A 22,263-nucleotide genomic window follows, 5' to 3' on the forward strand; every position below is an offset into this window, starting at 1 on the left:
ACTTTTACATAACCTTTGGTTTTGATTTAGATACATAATATATTCTCTTAAAATTATTGACAACCCAGAATCAATTCTTTGTAGCACTGCCTTTGGCCAAAATAACTGCAATCAAGTTCTGCCTATGATCATGGTTGAGTATCCAGGATCTCTACTGGCAGTTGGGCCAGTCTTCTTGTGGAAACTACTCCAGTTCTCCCAAGTTTGAAGGGCGCATCCAGGCTGCTGTTTTCAGCTCTCTCCACAGCTTTTCAATGGGATTTCAATGTGCACTCGTTGCTGGCCACACCGTGTTTTTTCGTGAACCATTCCTGGGTGCTTTTTGGGGGGATTCTCCGGCAGGACCACTGAGTTCAACATTATGCTCCAAAATGCTTTGGTATTCTTCTGATGTCCTGGTGCCAGGCCCACGTTCAAGACACCCAGTGCCAGAGGCAGCAAAACAACCCCAAAACATCCCTGAACCTCCTCCATGTTGAATTGTGGGGTAGGTGTTTTTCTCTTTTTTTTTTGGAGACATAGAGATGGTGTGCTCCACCAAAAAAGCTGTAATTTGGTCTTGACTGTCCACAGGAGATTGTCACAGAAGGACTGTGGCATGTTCAGGTGTGTTTTACCATACAACTCAACCTACTTTCAATGTGGTGCTAGTTAAAACCGCCGTACAATTCTGTCTGAAAGTCAGATTTAATTTGTGTGACGGTTGATCAAGGTGCTTTTCTAAAACAATCCTTCGCTGTGATCTTCCAATCTAGTTTTCTCTTACAGCCACATCCATACAGGTCGTTTGCCCTGGCAAGGCTTTTAAACATCTTGATAACATTACGTGTGGCAGCAAAAGGAAATCAGATGGTCTCCCTGGAGAATGATTTGAAGCCTTGACATTGTCTATGCTCGGCTGCAATTTTGTGTCTGACCTCCTCAGACAATTCCCCGCATTTCATTCATTTCTCCGTGGCCAATGCAGTACACACAGTGACACAAAACACAAGCTCTTTCTCTGATCAAAGTCGTAGAATTAGGGACTTTCATGTTTGAGGCACATGCATCCTCACACAGGTGAGTTCAGTCCTTAAGGAGAATCACATTCTCAGCTGTCTAGAAGGAGCCAATAATATTATCCCAGCCATTTTTGGATTTCTTTGTTAAATAAGATTTAATGTATTATTCCGATTTGATTTTATTAAACTGCAAACCGAAGACATAAATATGCGAATAAAAAACATGTTTTAGACAGTTTTCTAGAAAGTGCCTGGGCGCCAGGCTTCTTCAACCTGGACCTGACACCAGGCTTCTTCAACCTGGACCAGACACCAGGCTTCTTCAACCTGGACCAGACACCAGGCTTCTTCAACCTGGACCTGACACCAGGCTTCTTCAACCTGGACCTGACACCAGGCTTCTTCAACCTGGACCTGACACCAGGCTTCTTCAACCTGGACCTGACACCAGGCTTCTTCAAGGCAGTCAATCGGCCCCAGTGGCAGTGTTAGCTATGGCATGGAAATCCTTCCCAAGAATGCTAACTTGCGGGTGGTGTGCCTCCAGCTCTATCAGCCCCATCCCACTCCACAGGCATGGACTGTTTTTGGCCTTTCACTGTTAAAATAGGTCACCGGCATGAGAAGCACTGGGGGATTATCTTTAATTGCCTGACAACGCGCTGTGTGCATCTGGATTTACTGAAAAACATGAACAGTGACTGTTTCTTGATGGCCCTGAGGCAGCAGTTCACACCCAGAGAAAGGTAATCCTCTCCAACTCCGCTCTGACCAAGGCACAAATTTCCTGCATTGAGCCTCAAGCTAATTATGATGCTGACACAAATATCCCAAACACCAAAAAATGACTAATTGTAACATTACCACTAAACCAAAATCTGTAGTTAGATTTCTATGACGCTGTGTGGGCCTGTTCCGTCTCTTTGCAAAGAACAGTCAATGCTGAGAACTCGCCCTCGCTCCGTTAATGGAGGAGATCTAGCTAGCTGAAGAAGTAACTAACGTTCACTAAAACAGATGAATGACACGTGTCTGTTAAACCAGATGAAATGTGAACAAGCATCAACTAAGCAACTGCCAATTCCAAACAACGTGCTCCATAATCCTAACATAAATTATTTTGCTGACATCAGCAGCCCACCAGTGTGCAGCCAGCAGCTTGTTGGCGTTTCATTCATCATATGTTTAGCAGTACCCCAGAGGCAGCCAACGATTTTTAGCTAAAATGGTTTCATAGTTCATGTTAAAAAAAAAAAATGTTTATTGAAAATGTGTTTTGCAATGATCAGTGTCTTTTAGGAAATGAACTGCCAATGTCATTAGCTGTAGTGCAATGAGCCTATTGAATATTATTTAGGCATAACTGAGGGCAATTTCTTTTTTGTAATTGTTCAATTATGCTGTATGATTGTTACTGACCTTTTATTAAAAAAATACAAAAATTGTCAATGTATTGTTTCTGACATTTCGATAATTATTTCTGTACTTTTATGGCGTAGCCTCAATATGTAGTCAGATGTATTTTTTGTGTGGTATGAACGGGCTTCCATATGTAAAGGCAGTGATTTGTCTAGCCTAGATGACGCCATATGAAGAGTTATATAGGCACTGTGGATAACTTGTCCTCCATAGGTATTATACATGTAATTGTTATTGGTGATTAGACAAGGGGTGTTTTTCTATGTTTCTTATTGTCGGTCCTGAAATAGCCACTGGTCTTAATGAGTGGCCCTTGCAATTTGCTGTTTTTTCGAGCACTTTCTCTGGCTTGCATTAATTTAGTTACCCCATTTTTGGACGTTATACCAATTGCAACATGATACAGAAATACTCGCTCTGTTGCCAATCTCCAATAACCTTTAAAAGAAATATAATATTCAAAATCAGGTTTGGACGATTACTTTTGCAATAGTATTATCTACTCAATTAACATTATTAAACAAGATTATAATGATTAGTACAGTTCTGATGTTTAAGTAATAAATAATCATAATCAAAACTATAATTGCAGAGGCTGTTAGAGCAATTGGGCTCCTATTACATTCCAAATGAAATACACCATTATGCAATGTGCACAATATTTCATTTTGTCTAGAACGGAGCTCTACGCTTGCACACAAAAAACTGGTCCCCCCTCCATCCGGTCTTTTATTCATTCACTCAACTGATTCTGGAAGAGGGAGCTGCCTGAACTGAGCTGACTCCATGAACGAATGATTAGGCAACTTTGCGCCCGATGCAGGAATTCAATGGGTTGCAAATGACAATGAGAAAGTTAAATAAACGCCTTTTCAATTCACTACTTGGGAATTACAAAATCGTACAGCAATTTAATACTCACTTGTTTGAGGCGGACGCCCGGAGTTAATCCTCATGTGCTTTGCAGCTGAAGTTGTTGCGCGGAGAAAATGAGATCCACCTGAAATCTACGTCCGACCGTTCACGTTTTGGGATTTCTGGAATGTACAGTAAGTGGCTGGCCTTCTTCAGAAAGCATATTTTTCTGTGAACACTACGTTTTTAGAGAAAAACAATGGTGCGATTTTTTTTTTCGTCGTTTTTTTTTCAGCATACCTCGAATTGTAATACAGGCATTCATGAATTTATTTAATAATATGACGTCGGGGCAAGAAAATACCTTTCATGGCTTGTGCAACACGGCTATCTCACTGACGCATCATAAATAATTGATCTCCACACTTTCGAAATTCAGGTAAGGACCGGGGTATACTGTTGTACAATATAAAATAAATTAACTATTGATTAAAAAAGTTGCATGTATTTGTTAATGTGAGGTGGAAATTGATTGAACATTGCATAGGAATTGTATTGTTTATTCATTAAAACAATTAGGTGTAGGTTACTGAGGTAAAATGTATTATATTTATTTATTTGGAGTTTATTCCAGCTCTCCAGTTCTACCTTTTCTGTTTTACATATAATTTATTTATTTATAATCTATTTCTTAAAATATCTCTGCAACAATGTCATGCACTGTCACATACAGCAGTGTGCAGAGACCTAAGGCTTTTCAAATTTTACAATGAAAGGAACTGTCCCGTTCGCATATTCCCCAAATGGTTTATCGCCCCTAGGACAAGGGCGAAGTTCGGAAAGGATGAGGTGTCGCTGGGTGAAGCATGAGCTGCCAGGATATCGGTCTTAGGTGGGTGCCTGGGCTGCTCCTATGGGAGGCTCTGAGCCTTTGCCTCTGCTGGTCCTGGGCCGGGGTGGCTACTGCCACGGCTGACTCCACTGATGGCAGCACCGCTGCCAAACCCATGGACTGGCTGCTGTCCGACAAGGGGCCCTTCCACCACTCGCTGGAGTTCACAGAGTCAGTGGACAAACACAGGCAGGGGTACACCACCAGATACAAGATCTACAGGTGATCTCTTTCTCCTCTCTCTCCCTGTACTCGTTTATTTTTCATCTCTGCCATCCCTCTCTTTTTTCTTCCTCCATCCACCCGCCCAGAAAACCACCCTCCCACCCGATATCTCCCCCCACCCCTCTCAACTGTGCACTATGCTGTTGACTCATAGCACAGTTTTTTTTCCCTCAAGTTTGGCAGTGTTGGAAAACCTTCTTGGTGCTTGGTAGAGCACTTTGGAACCCAGTGTGTGGTCCTACCTAGAATCCTATCTGAAAGGATCAACTGAGAACCCTGCGAATGGTTGATTGATTTGATTGACGAGTGGTTCCACCAGATTTATTAGCCTCCAAAAATGAATGTATAAAATGAAGGTCTTTTTGTATATGATAAGGTCTTTCAGTGAGAGCCTGGATAAACCTTAACGCAGGGATGTTGGGAAACGTCTGGTTTACAAGCAACATCTGGCCTGCAATTTTATTCGGGCTTGCAAAGTGATGGTTAAAGCCTGTTGGAATCTAGATGCAGTTACATTATCCAACAAGTAGAATTGTTATTCACCTGAATTTGCATTCTGAATGACTGCCAGTAGATGGAAGAAGGTGTATTGAGATAAAAATGTGTATGAACTTGAACAATCATCTCACTAACAGGTGCCATGCACCGAAGCACTACCAGATTGCATTTGTTTAAACCAAAACTATTTTGGTTTAGAAAATGGTCATTTATCGTCGCATAGCCTCAGATTATTATTTTGCGGCCAGTTATTTGGTTGGCCAATCGTGTCTGCCCATGTGAGTCTTTTCAGATCTGTACCGGTTTTTATTCCACAAACTAAGCACCAATATTGTATACTGTACATGTATGTATTTCTGATTATTTACAGTGATTTTTTTTAAATGCATAATTTGGTTGCCTGAAGGGGGCGCTATACAAAGCTGCTCATACTTTACATATTAACAACATTAAACATCCAGCCCTTAACAACAAAAATAGACTGCAATATTATCTCTTATTTGACGAGATACGCTGACAGAAAATACGGTGGAGGACATTCTCTTTTAGATTAGTACACATCATGTTCCATTTTGTAGCTTTCATGCTCAAAAAGCATTCAAACCTCCTCGTCTTTGTCATATTATGTAGGTGGGCATACTTAGTTCATTTTCCAAAATACGTACACTTGCAAAAAAACAGGCACAGTTCAATCATTCGGGCAATGTGGTTGCATTTATCAAAAGATAATATTAGCTTGGTAGAGTCCTATATTCAAATGTGTGTGAATACAGCCAGTGTGGTAAGAATTCCCTTCATATAGTACACATTACCAGTTGTCCGCTCATGCAGTCTGCAGTTAAAATATTGCCAAAACATCTTGTATTGAATAACTTGTTGAACTGTACATGTTGTTTCAGTATGAAATCTCTGTTTAGTTTCATTGAAAAAGGGTTGTGAAAAGGGTTGAGTCAGTTTTACTTTGAGACAAAGGCGAAATCATTCATTCCTTATTGGGGCATTGGGTGTGTTGTGCCTGAGACCCTGTATTTTTGAGAGCTTCTTTATCCCCTTGCATAGGTAGAACTTTAAGCTTAACAACCCTGTCCGGTCAAACCTTTTAATGGTTTTATAGGATCTCATCTTATAACATGTTTTACTAGTCTTCCTCTGACAGACTTTCATTGGAACACATCCTCCAATAAGGATCCTGTAGGGTAGCTTCAATCATGACAGAAAACCTTAAAGGATTTATTTTGTAAAGAAAATTGCATTTAAAGTCAAACAGTTCATAAAGGCCTTCCAAATTTAAGTGAGCAACTTGATTTTGAGGAAACTCGCTGGATGTTTCACCAAAACTTGCTGGATGTTTCACCAAAACTCACTGGATCTTTTACCAAAACTCACTGGATGTTTTACCAAAACATGCACTGTTGGATATGACATGTTGTAAGTAAACGAATGTCTTGTGGACAGACTACGTACAACATAAATGCTACCGTTGATTTGTTGTGTATTGGTTTGCAGTCAGATAGTTAGAAGCATTAGTTTTGATGTGAACATCAAATCAATGGCTATCATATATTCAACATTTTGGAAAGGAACATTTAGACACTAAAACTTACTGTAATTTAAACAAATACATGGCAAGAGCACTTCGTTAAGGTACTGGTAGCTGCTCTTCAGGCAGGTGGACCCAAAACATAATCAAGCATCTGATAAGGCAAGACTTTTTTCCTGGGAAACTAAGATAATAAACCTACGCTGTCCAGCAACATGTTGGCATGTTTTCTGCTGAACTAATCTGGTTTGAAAACTCATGTGTTACACTGCCTCTGAAATTATACTAACCTAATACTAACATTATACTAATCTAAAACAAACATTATACTTACCTTATACTAACCCAATATTAACATTATACCAACATTATACTAACCTAATACTTACCTAATACTGACATTATATTAACCTAAAACCAACATTATACTTACCTTATACTAACCCAATATTAACATTATACTAACATTATACTAACCTAATACTTACTTAATACTGACATTATACTAACAGTATACAAACCTTATTCTAATCTAATACTTACCTAATACTAACATTATACTAACCTAAAACTATGCCTTCTACTAACCTAATACTAACATTATACCAGCCTGATACTAACCTAATGCTTATCTAATACTAACATCATACTCACCAAATACTGACATTATACTAACCTAATACTAACATTATACCAACCATATACCTACCTAATACTAACATCATACTCACCTAATACTGACATTATACTAACCTCATCATAACATTATACTAACTAAATACAAACCTTATACTAACCTACTACTAACATACTGGCCTTGTGTTAATCTTATACTAACATTATACTAACCTAATTCTAACCTTATACTAACATAATAATCTTGTGCTTATCTTATGTTTACATATATACCAACGGTATACTTAAAATCAGGTTGGTTGTACTAGGTTGAATATATTGTCATGCCTTGTTTTAGAGAGGATACTTGCTCCTCTTGAAAAGGGCACGGTATTGCTTGAACCGTTGCTGAATGCTCTGTTACAGAGAGAAGATCATGTTGGAGTTATTGTGAAGGTGAGGCGTTTGTGCAGCCGAAACACTCGGCAATCCTTTCAATGTATAGGATGTTTCTGGCTTTGTGACCCTGCCTCAGACAATATTCCACAAACGTTCATACCTATGCTCTTATTGGTCCACAATGGCTGAATATATCCTCTTCCTGTCGTGGTACAAGCCAGAAAAAGGAGACAGACTATTGGCACTGGGAACTCCGAAAACCTCTGAGAGCCCACAGATTTGCATCACTTGTCGTAAATGCTTTGTTAATGGAAAATAGCTCCCTGAACATTGTCCCACTGATTTGAATTCTCTCTCCTCCCGTTTCCTCATGTGTGACTACGCACGGCCCCGGGTCTTGAACAGGAAACCGTCAGCCTATTATCTGCCACTGCGGCGTTAGCGTAGCATCCCTGCTATCCATCTGTAAGTGCTTACTGGTGAATAAGCCTGAATTCTAACACCGGGGCGCGATCTATAGTGCCCATCAAGTGGAACCCGGAGAGGCACTGCAGTCTGTCTCTCATTACAATGATTGGCTATAATGACAGCTCGGCACAACGGGCATGATTCCTCAATTATTTCTCTGTCGATCGTTTCTCGCGGCGGTGATTTTATTGCCTCCCACGAGGACGGACAAGTGTGTGTAGTATCGGAAAAAGGCTTTATTTTGTGGAGACCGGGGAGAGGATATTTCATCTTTGAATGTTAGCCGTGGCGCGTCCTCGTGGGATGGGTCTGTGTACGCGACACTTGAGCCCGATGTCACACGTGTCAGTACGCAGTGCTCATAGCGGCTAATGGGCGTCACAAACAATAGGCTAATGGTGTATCACGAGGGCTTTCCCCGGTATCTTTGTTGGCCCCAAGTGCTTATAGTTACAGCCTTTCTGTAGTTCACTCAAATGCTCCCGGACAGGTCGTGATGAAGTTCTGAGTGGCTCACGGTTGTCATGCGACGTTTCGTGGTCACTCAGATTTCAGGATCAGCTCGGTTTCATGGTTGCCTGCACTTACAGGGACTCTGGTTTACGGTCACACTGGACCCGTGAAGGCCAAGCAATGCGTTTACAGTGTTGCTATGGACACTCGAGTCAGGACCTGTGCTACAGTGACAATGTTGTACTGTAATAATGAATTCTGCTGCTGCGGTCTCCTTCCGTCGCAACAGCCGCCGCCTGGACGCTACAGAGAAGCAAGGCAGCAGAGCAGCATCACGAGCACCAACAGCAACGACAACACACACACACACACAGACCTGTGAACACACTGTTCTGTGGTGGAAGAGTGACCTACTGTATATTTGCCAGTGGCAGAGTCTGTCAGAGCAAATTCCAGCCATCCCCGTCGATTTACACTTTCCCCAAGTTGCATGCCGACTCAAGAAGGCTTCAGGAGAAGATATCAGTACGGTGGTGCTGTGTGCTCAAAGCTCCTTCAGGGGAAAACCTAATTCCTCGCTGTCTGGATGTATTATGAGTAATCAAGTGCCAGGGTCTCTGCACATATAATGTGGGCTTGCGTTGGGCTCGGCTCTGTGTGAATGAACTTCAATTACGTTAAACTAAAGGTTTTTCGTTGACCTTTTTCACCAGGTAAGACCTCCACGGGCCGAGAGCTCCGTCGAATAATCGTCAAAACCTGTTTTTTGTGATGTCGTTTCTTCCCCAGGGAGTTTGGCCGATGGAAGGTCAACAGCCTGGCAGTGGACAGGCGGGACAGCGGCGGCATGGCCACGCCCTTTGACCCCGAGTTCATGCACACGGTCCGGCAGCTGGGACGTCGGCCCACCCTCCGCAGAATTACCGACAGCATCATCAAGAAATATGGGACCCACCTGCTGCTCTCTGCCACCTTAGGAGGTACAGTAGAAGGAGGCGCCAAACATCGGGTTCTCCTGTCTTTAACCACCTGTCCTCCCTGAGCTCCTCCCAGCCTCTGATATATATATATATATATATATATATATATATATATATATGTGTGTAATAACTGTGTATATATGTGTATGTGTATGTATATATGTATATGTATGTATGTATGTATGTATATATGTATATGTATGTGTGTATGTATATATGTATGTATGTATATATACAGTTATTTTGGTAAGCTACACCAGTTGCTTTTGCGGAAGCACTTCATTCTCAGTAACCATTTGGATTCATGTAATAAGGCAGGAAGCACAGTTTGGCGAGGTCGGGATGAGATCTGGGATGAGATCACGTATGCGTCTCCGTTCCCCCCGTTATCATTTTCCAACACAGTCATTAGATACGTGGAACCTTTTTTAGTAGAGATGGAAGACTACCGTTGCTTAGTGTGCCCTGGCTCAGCGTCTCCCACCCTCCTCATTTCCCTTTCCATCGTAACCAGGGGAGGAGTCCTTGACGATATTTGTGGATAAGAGGAAGCTAAGCCGCGGCCCCGAACTGGGGTCCGAAGCCAGTAGCCACAACCGTTCAGGGCCCGGTGTGGGAGCCGTGACCCTGGAGACCCTTCACCAGCTGGCTGCCTCCTACTTCACCGACCGGGAGAGCACGCTGCGCCGACTCCACCACCTCCAGATCGCCTCCACCGCCATCAGGGTAAGAAGCCCTCGACCTTCCCCTGCCTCCAGGCACGCAGATGGAAAGCTACATGTGAACATAAGTTACTGTATTCAACGTAGGTTACTGAGGGAGGTCAAACTGGGTTAAACCGTGTGGGGAATTCTATGTTTTTGTATTTTTTTTTCGTAATTATTACTATATTCTGGATATATGCCCCCAGGTGACTGGAACACATTTTTGTTTTCTTTCAATTTTTCTGCTGGGGATGCAAGGCGATAAGCGGCTTGCAACGTTTTATTGACATTTTATTCATGTAAAATAGTCACAGTGTATTCCTTATGGTTGAACTCCCGCTGTGCCAATTCACTATGTGAGCCGTTCTATAGTCTGAAGGTCTGTCATTTCTACAATCCTATTTTCGAAAAAGTTGGGAAGCTGCATGAAATGCAAATAAAAACGGAGTGCAATGAGGTGCAAATCATTCATCCCCATATTTAATTGGAAGTTGTAGAAAGATGACATATCAAATGTTGAAGCTGAGAAATGTTATTGTTTTTGGAAAAATACATCCCCATTTTGAATTTGATGCCAGCAGCATGATTAAAAAAAGTTTGGACAGGGGCATGTTTACCACTGTGTTGCATCACCAACTTTTTTTAACAGTACTCTGTAAGCATTTGGGGACTGAGGAGACCAATTGTTGTAGTTTTGAAAGTGAAATGTTTTCACATTCATGCTGCCCAACAGTTCGGGGTCTCCTTTGTCATATTTTTTGTCTTTTAATGCCCCAAATGTTTTGAATGGGTGACAAGTTTGGACTGCAGGCAGACCAATTCAGCACCCAGACTATTTTACTACGGAGCCATGCTGTTGTAATACGTGTGGTTTGGCGTTGTCTTGCTCAAGTAAGGCCTTTCCTGAAAAGATGTTGTCGGGGTGGCAGCATATGTTGCTACAAAACCTGCATACAGCTCTGGAAAAAATTAAGATATCACTGCACCTTTTTCTTTCCTTTCCTAAAAAGTCAAAAAGGAAGGTTTTGAGTGAGGAACAGAAGTGGTAAAATTAAGAGACCACTGCAAATTGCACGCTTCTGTTCCTGACTCAAAACATTCCTTTTCAACTTTTTTGGAAAGGAAAAAAAAAGGTGCAGTGGTCTCTTAATTTTTTTCCGGAGCTGTGTATTGTTCAGCATTATTGGAGCCTTCACAGATGTGCTAGTCATCTTTGCCATGTGCACTAATGCACCCCAATACCATCACAGATGCTGGCTTTTTAACTGTTTGCTGAGATGGTCCCACTCCTCTTTAGTCTGGAGGACGCTGATATGATTTTGATTTGTCAGACCACAGGACAGTTTTCCAATTCGCCTCAGTCCATCTTAAATGTTCGGGCCCAGAGAAGGCGGCTGCAGTTCTAGAACTTGTTTATCTATGTTTTTTTCTTTACATTGTAGTGTTTTAACATGCATTTGTGGATATCAGCGACATACTGTGTTCATGGACAATGGTTTTTGGAAGTGTTTCTGAGCCATCTGAGGGCCCGAAGATCACAGCCATCCAATATTGTTTTTCGGCCTTTTCCAATACATAGAGATTTCTCTGGATTCTCGGAATCTTTTGATGATATTATGTACTAGGGATGCATCGATTAATCGGCCAGCAATCGGTAATGGACGATTTTTGGCAACAAATGTAATAATCTTATCGGCCAACTACGTTAAAATGGCCGATTACTTGTGACCGATTGTGGTATCTTTTTCGACCGATAATGGTCTCTGAAAAGGCATCATATTTACCAAATTTTTATAATAGACTAACGTTTATCGAGTCACGTGTCAATTACAGGTAATATACACTCACCTAAAGGATTATTAGGAACACCATACTAATACTGTGTTTGACCCCCTTTCGCCTTCAGAACTGCCTTAATTCTACGTGGCATTGATTCAACAAGGTGCTGAAAGCATTCTTTAGAAATGTTGTCCCATATTGATAGGATAGCATCTTGCAGTTGATGGAGATTTGTGGGATGCACATCCAGGGCACGAAGCTCCCGTTCCACCACATCCCAAAGATGCTCTATTGGGTTTAGATCTGGTGACTGTGGGGGCCATTTCAGTACAGTGAACTCATTGTCATGTTCAAGAAACCAATTTGAAATGATTCGAGCTTTGTGACATGGTGCATTATCCTGCTGGAAGTAGCCATCAGAGGATGGGTACATGGTGGTCATAAAGGGATGGACATGGTCAGAAACCATGCTCAGGTAGGCCGTGACATTTAAACGATGCCCAATTGGTACTAAGGGGCCTAAAGTGTGCCAAGAAAACATCCCCCACACCATTACACCACCACCAGCAGCCTGCACAGTGGTAACAAGGCATGATGGATCCATGTTCTCATTCTGTTTACGCCAAATTCTGACTCTACCATCTGAATGTCTCAACAGAAATCGAGACTCATCAGACCAGGCAACATTCTTCCAGTCTTCAACTGTCCAATTTTGGTGATCTCGTGCAAGCTTGAATCAGTCGGCCCATTCTCCTCTGACCTCTAGCATCAACAAGGCATTTTCGCCCACAGGACTGCCGCATACTGGATGTTTTTCCCTTTTCACACCATTCTTTGTAAACCCTAGAAATGGTTGTGCGTGAAAATCCCAGTAACTGAGCAGATTGTGAAATACTCAGACCGGCCCGTCTGGCACCAACAACCATGCCACGCTCAAAATTGCTTAAATCACCTTTCTTTCCCATTCTGACATTCAGTTTGGAGTTCAGGAGATTGTCTTGACCAGGACCACACCCCTAAATGCATTGAAGCAACTGCCATGTGATTGGTTGATTAGATAATTGCATTAATGAGAAATTGAACAGATGTTCCTAATAATCCTTTAGGTGAGTGTAGTGCCAGGCTGCTTAGTTGAACAGTATATAAGGTAAGAGCTATCTCACTTAGTCAATACATTAAAAACAATTTAACACTTCAAACTTGATACTGCATCTGAAAGAATGAACCCTAGTATTGTTGTCCCACATGGGACGATCAGTGACCCCATTCAGCCGTCAGAACGTGGCCACGTTCATTTCTCAGTGTACTCGAAACAGACGTTGATGCGAAGTGATCACCTGACTGAAAATCACACATGTAGTTATGACTGATTGTTTCATTATGTCCACCCAAGCTAACCACATTCATCAGCCATTGTGAGGACTGAGTTACACTGTCAATGGGTGGAGGAACAGTTATGAATAGGTTATGGGTGTTAAGCATTGCTGGTTAAACACGGTTCTTCAGGAACACACATCTCGGATGATGCGGATGGCAGAGTCGAGAAGCATTACAGATGCATCCCTTTAATCGTGATTTATCACAAGCCATGCTACGGTGCATATTTAAATGCTTTTTGATGCTTTTGAAAATATATATATAAAAAAATATAATTCCTTAACTTTAAGGTGGCACCATTTTAAACTTTAACATTGTGTGGATGGAAGTCTGCACATCAGAGAATGTTTGAATGGGAATATTAATTACTTTAGATTTTACTGCCAGTAACCCACAGGAAGCCTGTTCAAATTATAGAAATATATATATATACTACCATTCTAGTTTATGTTAATATTATGTGGTGGGAGGACCGGCAAGCGTCTTTTGTAGTAGTAATTCAATTATTTCAAGTTAGTGCAACTTATTTCAGTTCATTGTACACTTCAGTTGTGTACCATCTAAATTAGATAGTAGTTTGAAGGGACAGCTGAGCTCTGTTCTGTGAATTATATTGAAATGACTCCCACCCTGTATTCAAGAATAGGCTGACTCAAACACAATGTATGAGGCATATTCAGGTAAAACTTTTTTTTAAAATTATTTTGTAATTGTTTTTAAAGAAATGACCTTTTAAATTATATTAAGCTCCAAAAGCACCAACACGGGGGATATAGTTCACATGCAGATAAAAGGGAAGTAACGAACATTCAACATTAACAGTTCCTACATCCCCTTTCCTTTCAAGGTGACGGAGACCCGGACGGGCCCTCTTGGATGCAGTAACTACGACAACCTTGACTCGGTCAGCTCGGTGCTGGTCCATAGTCCAGAAAACAAGATTCAGTTACAAGGTATGACTGGCACGAGAACTACAGATGACACATCGACAACTTTGGTATCCAGCCAAAATATCAACTCAGGGTGTGGGTCACTCAGGAAGAACATCAAAGTTCCAAGTGTGCCTTTCATGAGCAACACTAATGCAAGAATTCCCATTAATTTAGAGGGAATACTGTACTGTAATTCAGCCGCCTCAGCTACAGTCATGTAAAAAAAAAACTTAAGCACCCCCACCTATTCACTTTGCTATTGACAAACTTATGAAAGATTCGACTTTGCAAAAAAGTCAGGAAAACTAAGTGCAACCCTAGCTTTAATAGCTGGCGATGAACCCTTCGGCTGAAATAACTTAATGTTGCCATGTTTTGTAACTGTCTATAGGTCTCTTACATGGACTGTGAGGAACTGTGTCAACTGTTCCTCATAGTCATGTTCAAGGGCTTTCTTTCATGCACGGCCTACTTCAAGTCGCCCCTGCAGCATTTCGATATGATTGAGACCTAGGCATCGACTTGGCCATTCCGTAATACATTCTGCTGTAGGATTGCCTGTGTTCTTTGGATTATTGTCCCATTGTAGGATCCATGTTTTGTTCAGGGTCACGTTTTTGACAGATGGCCTCATTGTTCTAGAATTGTTGGTCTTTATCCAGGTCCTGTCTGGCAATCGTCAGTTGTGTCTTGTTTTTCTTTGTCAAGAGCAGATACTTCTTCCTTCCTGACCGCCCATTGAGGCCAAGTTTGTGCAGTCTCTTTCTGGCAGTTGACTCATGTACTGATTGTTGCGAGAGAGACCTGTAAATCTCCTGATGTTACCCTGGGGTTCTTGGAGCATAATTTGGTCAGCACTTGGGCTGTGTTTGGTGGAACTACCTTTCTTGTGTAGATTGTCAGAGGTCTGGAACGTTGCCATTTGTAGATGATCTGTCATCTGTCATAATGTATTTTGAATTGCTAGGAAAAGTCTTTGGTGCCCCTCCCAGATTCATGGACATCAGTAATCTTTCTCCGGAGGGCCTCGGATAGGTCTTTTGATCCTGGCGTGATGTGTTACTACTCACCAATATGGTTAAGACTAAACTAGGCTGGACCTTTATTAATGAATGTGGTTGTAATTTAGCTCAGATGTACATCTACGTAAAGAGAAAAGCGCCAAATTTGCGGGCATAGTTACATTTTAACAGTACCCCAACATGAGATGTTTTCTTCATAAGGTCTAAAGCTGCAAAACACAAGGGCTTGTACTTATTGGCTGGAAGCAAATTAGCCTGATAACCCACACAGAAGTTCATCAAATCCCTGAATGACTCTTAATTAGTTGTTGAAGAGGGATCCTCAAGAGCAATTTAGCAACAGTGTCTTTTTGTCTTGCCTTCTTATTTACCGAGACACTTACCATACCTTATGTACTCCGCAGGTCTCCAGGTCATTCTACCAGCCTACCTGCGGAGTCGATTCGTCCAGGCCGCACTCAACTACATTGGCTGCAACTCCGAGGGCCAATTTGTGTGCAGGGCAAGTGATTGCTGGTGCCAGTGCAACCCAGACTTCCCACAATGCAATTGTCCACAGAGGGACCTTCAGGCCCTGGAAAACAATCTGCTTCACATTAAAGAGGCCTGGACGCTGGCCAACCAGGAGTTTGAGGAATCAGGTGTTTATTTGAATATGTAACAGTTGAATACAGTATGCAGTAGTCCAGTGACCTTGGTGATTAATGAAAATGTAGAAGTCTCAGTTCCAGTCTGTTTCTGCTTTTGACTAGAGATGTTGGATGTGATGTTGATTGCAAAGTAGTCATTATATTCAGGCACTCGTTCATTGCGTTTTTATATGCGTGGGAAGGGGTGGGGGGGCATTGTGAAAGTAGTCTTTGAGATGGTCATGAAATAGAATGCATACTAATAACCTTTCTGAAGTCAGATCAAAAGGGAATTTCTAAACTCTTTGAAACACAATTTAAGAAAAAAGCTTGATCGTTAAGGATACCATGGAAAAATGCATAGACTCAAATGTGGAACATGCCTAGACATGTCAGGCTAGGATTCCAGTGTTAATCTGACTGTCAGGCTAGGATTCCAGTGTTAATCTGACTGTCAGGCTAGGATTCCAGTGTTAATCTGACTGTCAGGCTAGGATTCCAGTGTTAATCTGACTGTCAGGCTAGGATTCCAGTGTTAATCTGACTGTCAGGCTAGGATTCCAGTGTTAATCTGACTGTCAGGCTAGGATTCCAGTGTTAATCTGACTGTCAGGCTAGGATTCCAGTGTTAATCTGACTGTCAGGCCAGGTGTCCTGTGTTAATCTGACTGTCAGGCCAGGTGTTCTGTGTTAATCTGACTGTCAGGCTAGGTCTCCTGTGTTAATCTGACAGTCAGGCTAGGTGTCCTGTGTTAATCTGACTGTCAGGCTAGGTGTCCTGTGTTAATCTGACTGTCAGGCTAGGTCTCCTGTGTTAATCTGACAGTCAGGCTAGGTGTCCTGTGTTAATCTGACTGTCAGGCTAGGTGTCCTGTGTTACTCACGAGAGGGTCACCTGAACCAGGATCTAGCCCCAAAATGGTGTTGGGTATTTGAGGCAAAATGTTTGAGTGAAGTGAAAAAAAAACTGCAGGTAAAGAAATGGCCCGATTTTCTCTCCGGCCTCACCTCCATTCTGTAGACAGCTGCAACTGTCTTTTTGCACCCACTCAAAGTTACTCACCATCTGATACATTTCCAATTAGTGACTAAACCATTCAGTGGTGCATGCTACAGACAGGTGGTAAATAATATATGACACCTCTTGGCTCCAGTGGAGAAATGAGCTCTGTTCACTAGGAAGAAATAAACAATCCTAACCGGAGTCTGTAGCATGTGGTTGTGCTGTTTATTTCGTACGTGGGTTTGCTTGCATTTCTGGGACAGCCCCAGAAAAAAACTAGGGAGAACCAGCAGTGTCACACATCCTTATTGTCATCCAATGGCTAGCAGGGCTCCCCGTCAGAACCGAGAGTTACTTATTCATGGGGTGGGGGGGTTTCCGTCTTGTTCTTGTCATCCATTTTCTTCCAGGGGAGTTCCGGGGCTTTGTTGGAAGGCTGCCAACCCATTATGCCATGAACTCATCTGTTGTAGAGAACCTGTGGAGGATGGACGGGGCCCTGCTCCAGCGCTACAGGCAGCTGGAGACCACGAGCGGCCTGCTCCGCGACAAAGCCCGGCGCGCGGCTAATAAGCTCTTCAGCTTCAGCAAGCGATGCCGCCATCAGCCCAGGATGGCGGTGCAGAGGGAGAGGTAGGGGCTATATTTAGTGTGGCCCGTTAACCCCCGAGGTTCCCCTGAAAGACCTTGTCGTCTTGTAACTGTGCAAATGACTAATGCGCTGTGCGAGAGTAGCTGGCACTTTCGGGGAGAAGTGACCAAGAGGGAGACGTTTTTTGGAAGGTGATTGAAGTGCTGACGGTGAATATTGAGAATCACCTGGGAAGAGCAGAAATGAGGATTGTTGGACAGCACGCAGTTGCAGTGCAATTAGCACCGTTTGGACTTTATTGTCCAAAGTATCCACTTCAGAGCAGCTCAGGCTTATGTAAACTGTCTGTCTTACATTATCATATCTCTTAAATAATGCTTATTCAAGCACTTAACTCTTTCAGTGTACAAATTGTGCAATTTAGACCTCTACAAATCTTTAAAATGTATTACAAATTTTAAGTTCTGTGGAATACCTCAGAGAAAATGTTTAGGACGAAGGGGTTGTTCATGCCAGGAAATAAAATGAACTATGCGGGATGAAGCTCCCAAGAGAAGCAATCAGCTAAAATCAAATGATCACGACTTAGTTCCTCCAACAGAACTCTGTGGTCGTCGAGGCCAATTGAGAATATCTTTGCGCCATAGCCTGGTTTTGAAGTTAGAGCAGACGTTTGTGCGGGTCCACTGGGGCATGTCGAAATTCATTCAAATCACCCCTCCGGGTGACAGTTATCCACGCGGCGCTACGCAGTGGGCGCCGTGAACGTCAGCCACCTGAGTCTTGGCGCGTTTGCGCTGTTACCGTCCAAGAGACGGAGACCTTCGGTAGCTTCATGACCAGGACCGGTGATATTTTATTTCTCGTCTCCAAGATATTTCATCTTGTTTTCCGGTAAAAAGTTTTGTGAAATAGGATACATTACTGAAATAAGTCTTTTTTTTTTTTAAGTTACAATAAGCAACATTTCTGCAGACTGTGTAATACGTAGGTGTAGGTGGATTTTCACTCAGTACAACATGCACCGTTTTCTGCAGAGAACTGTGATCCCTGCGGGGCCTTCAGGGTTCAGCCCAGGTAGCTGCTACCTGGTACTCTCCTCATTGGTTACTAAAGCCTTCCGGAAAAGCCGCTCTCCTTTTATCCCAACTTCACTTTGATGGATTCCCCTCCTGACCTCTATGTTTTGATAGCCATTCTTGTGGAGGAAATTAACTAAATGACACAATCCATCAGTTCTACTGCCGAACGCAAGCTCTGCTTCGTCAATCCACCACCTAGTTTTGCTGCTTTGTCACACCCCTCTGGCCATTAAGAGGGATTTGATGGAGGTTCAGATTTATTAAACCTTTTTTTTTTTTTTCATCCTGTACGTGCTGCCGTGAAACGTTATCTGAATACCATATTGTTTCTACATAGTTTACTTTCTCTGTAATTGTACCAGGTTTTTAGTATGCCATATTCATAAATTCAACAATTGTGTGTGGGGGTATGTGTGTGTATGTGTGTGTGTGTGCGTGTGTGTGTGTGTGCGTGTCTGGCTGTCATCACCCACCTGCCTTCTCGGGGGAAATTCATGATTCATGTTCATTTGGGTCTGATTTGGCTTGCAACGCAGCAGCTGAGCCTACAAGAGCAGAGATGGCGCTTCTGCTCTGCCTATTCTACCTAATTGATAGATATTGTTTGTCGTAAATGTGCTGGATAAATCCTGTTTTTTCTCAGAGGCAGAAAAACAGAAAAAATTGGAGTGGAAAACAAGACATAATAAGATAATATAGAATTAATTGGCCACCAAATGAAACATTCTAATTGGGCAGAAATGTACCCTCACCTATGTTATTTTAACACATGAGCTATATAACAGGTATGTTATGTAGTGTTATTGCTCCTAAGAACCGGTTACCAACACGATTACAGCCTTAAAAAGGCAGTTCATGAATTCATTTATAACCTATCGTTATAGTCGCATGTTCACGCGTGTCCTTCTGTCAACAGGCCCCTGCGCTACTGGCTGAGCTACGTCCTTTCCCTGATGTTCTGCAGTGAGAACAACCAGGTCGGCGTGTTCTCCGAGGAGACCCGCAGCTGCGCCTGCCCCTACCATCACCCTCCCTGCCAGGGTCCCATCCCGTGTTCAGTGGGCGAGGGCCCCCACTGCGCCTCCTGCTCCACTGAGAATCGCACCCGCTGCTCCAGCTGCAACCCGGGCTTCACCCTGGGCCAGGGGCTCTGCCGGCCGGCCGTGCCCGACCCCACCGACCCTTACCTGGGTTTGGAGAGCGACCGCGACCTCCAGGACCTGGAGCTGCGCTACCTGCTCCAGCGGCGCGACCCGCGCATCGCCCTGCACGGCGTCTTTGTCAGCAACGACGTGCGCCTCAACGCTTGGTTCGACCCGTCGTGGCGGAAGAGGATGCTGCTCACGCTGAAGAGCAACCGCTTCAAGTCCAGCCGCGTGCACATGCTCCTGGGCGTGGCTCTCCAGGTGTGCCTGACCAAGAACAGCACCCTGGAGCCGGCACTGTCTGTGTTCGTCAACCCGTTCGGGGGCAGCCACTCGGAGAGCTGGACCATGCCCATAGGCCAGTATGGCTACCCGGACTGGGAACGCACCAAGCTCGACATCCCCCTGGACTGCTACAACTGGACCGTGACGCTGGGCAACCGCTGGAAGAGCTTTTTTGAGACAGTGCACTTCTACCTGAGAAGCCGCGTTAGGGATTCGGGAACGGCGTCGGCTCTGGGGTCAGGGGTTGCGGGAAACGGGACCGCCGGCGCGGTGAACTTTGAACCGCCGGTGGAGGGCACGGTGGAGCCCTCGGAACCCGCGCCGTCCCAGAGCGTGGGCTACATGAAGATCAACAGCATGCAGCTGTTCGGATACAGCATGCACTTTGACCCCGACGCCATCCAGGACCTGATCCTGCAACTGGATTACCCCTACACTCAGGGCTCCCAGGACTCTGCCCTCCTGCAGCTGGTGGAAATCCGCTACCGGGTCAACCGCCTCTCCCCGCCCGGGGCTCAGCCCATGGACCTGTTCTCGTGTTTGCTCCGTCATAGGCTGAAGCTGTCTAGCTCGGAAGTGACCAGAATATTGGCTTCTTTACAGGCTTTCAGCGCCAGACAGCCAAACTCTGTGGAGTATGTGGCGACCAAACTCTGTAGTTAATAACGGGAGGTTGCCAGTGTTATGCCTTTTGTATTAACTCGATCGGATATGGTGTCTGCCCCCATAGCCGGTATATTTTGTCCGCGGGTCTGTGTTGGTGTACACCGTTCATGGCTTTAATTGTATATAAGTGTCATTAAATGTGATGTTTTTATCACTCCAGTGAATCATATTGCCTCGATTTGCATACTAATGAGTTCTGGCGGGGGGAATAATCAATTGGAAACGTTCTTTTCAAAAATGCGTACTTTTGCCTTTTTTTTTTTTTGCAGATAATGCTGCAATGTATTAATAGATACAGAGGATTTTATCTCCTTTATAAAATCAATTTAGAAATAAACATTGCCCTGTTATTACATTGAAAGTAACAAGCGCCCTACTGGAGCCCATCATCAAGCTCTTTTCCAATTAATCTGCTGAGTGAAGGAGAGAGAAAGGCCCTGCATACAGAATGTGCTGTGTTTGTAATGCTCATCTAAATCTGCGGAACACAGTGTCTCACAGTGTATTTCTTCCACAGCAGGGAGGGAAGTCAGCCCTGGCTCAGATTATCAAGCGCGAGCAGAGCGAGAGTAGTGGCCCCACCCCATCTCGTTCGTCCCCGTCTGCCATTCACACTGGCTCTGATGGATGAGAGAGGGTGGTGGAGAGACATGCACAGCATCAAACCCGGACCAAGTATCAGTGGCCATTATCAGAGATAGCTCTCTCACAGAGCGAGCGGCAGTTGGTTGAAGGCTCAAAGACCAAGGGGAAATCAGACCCTAGCTCCCTAAGGGATTGTCTTTAGACTAGATTGTAAGGAGCTTGGGTATGACTTGCATCTTAGATAGCACATGCTGCAGGAGTCGCCAGTAGTCGCTTAATCTAGATTCATAAGACATTTTCCTCAAGGGTTAAGGAAGAGGGTGCTTTTCTGATGTTCCCTGCGAAGTGCATGCACTGACTGAATTTAAAGAAGTTGTCAATCCCGTCTCTTCCCTCTGTTGAAATTGTAACTTGAGGACTTCGGAAAATGGCACTTCGCCATGAGTACAACAAATTAGCTTGCTAGCTGATGCTGTTGTTGTAGCTTTCACTATTACTTGTCACTACATAGGCCAGACTGATTGGTGAATACCTGGTGCACCACTGCCAAAATAGAACAGAGCTGATTTATTATGAGACAAAAATTTGAACAGTGAATAATTGCCATCCATAGCAGTCCAAACAGAACAATTAAATATAAAATATACACATATCAATTATACATTTCTTGGCATTACTTGAACACAGCGGTGTGGGCTTAAGCTTGGCTTGAATTCTGCCTAGGGGCGGCCTCGGTGGTAATTTCATCCCTCTGACTTGAATATCACCAGCCCACATCACCCATCCAGATGAATATTAAGATATTGCACCACTGACAGATTTATCTTACTTTGTTATGGGGAATGGATGCTAGTTAATATAAGTATTTTTGTTCAGATGTCGTAATACTTATTCTTTTTAAAACAGTAAGACAATATAAATACAATATGAGATTTGCACCTTCTACCTGCCACAGCAGATCCTTTGAATGCTTAATTACAGTAGCTATGGTATTTTTAGATTTAAAAATGTTATCCTAGATGTAAACAAAAACTAACATTTTAACACTGTTGTTTCATTTCAAAGGTGGCCTATTTGAAAATAGGCCATGGGAAGATGTTCATATTGAATTTGTTAT

General features: G+C 43.3%; 1 protein-coding gene across 3 annotated transcripts; it reads left to right on the forward strand.

Moving 5' to 3' along the window:
• Positions 1-3,168: 3,168 nt before the first annotated feature.
• On the forward strand, positions 3,169-20,725 carry LOC105024844 (BMP/retinoic acid-inducible neural-specific protein 3). Of its 3 annotated transcripts, XM_010895097.3 has the most exons (9): positions 3,169-3,469; positions 3,571-3,714; positions 4,097-4,389; positions 9,155-9,345; positions 9,860-10,071; positions 14,053-14,158; positions 15,564-15,800; positions 17,202-17,424; positions 19,382-20,725. In XM_010895097.3, the coding sequence occupies exons 3-9, from the start codon at positions 4,142-4,144 to the stop codon at positions 20,556-20,558; spliced, it is 2,394 nt and encodes a 797-aa protein (XP_010893399.2). In that variant the 5' UTR covers positions 3,169-3,469; positions 3,571-3,714; positions 4,097-4,141; the 3' UTR covers positions 20,559-20,725. The 3 variants fall into 3 exon arrangements, with proteins under 3 accessions (XP_010893399.2, XP_034145732.1, XP_010893408.2); XM_034289841.1 differs by having other exon boundaries at positions 3,169-3,714; XM_010895106.3 differs by having other exon boundaries at positions 3,169-3,714; positions 17,265-17,424.
• The last annotated feature ends 1,538 nt before the right edge of the window (positions 20,726-22,263 follow it).

The sequence above is a fragment of the Esox lucius genome, chromosome 3 (genome assembly GCF_011004845.1).
Source record: "Esox lucius isolate fEsoLuc1 chromosome 3, fEsoLuc1.pri, whole genome shotgun sequence".
In the NCBI taxonomy this organism is placed as follows: Eukaryota; Metazoa; Chordata; class Actinopteri; order Esociformes; family Esocidae; genus Esox; species Esox lucius.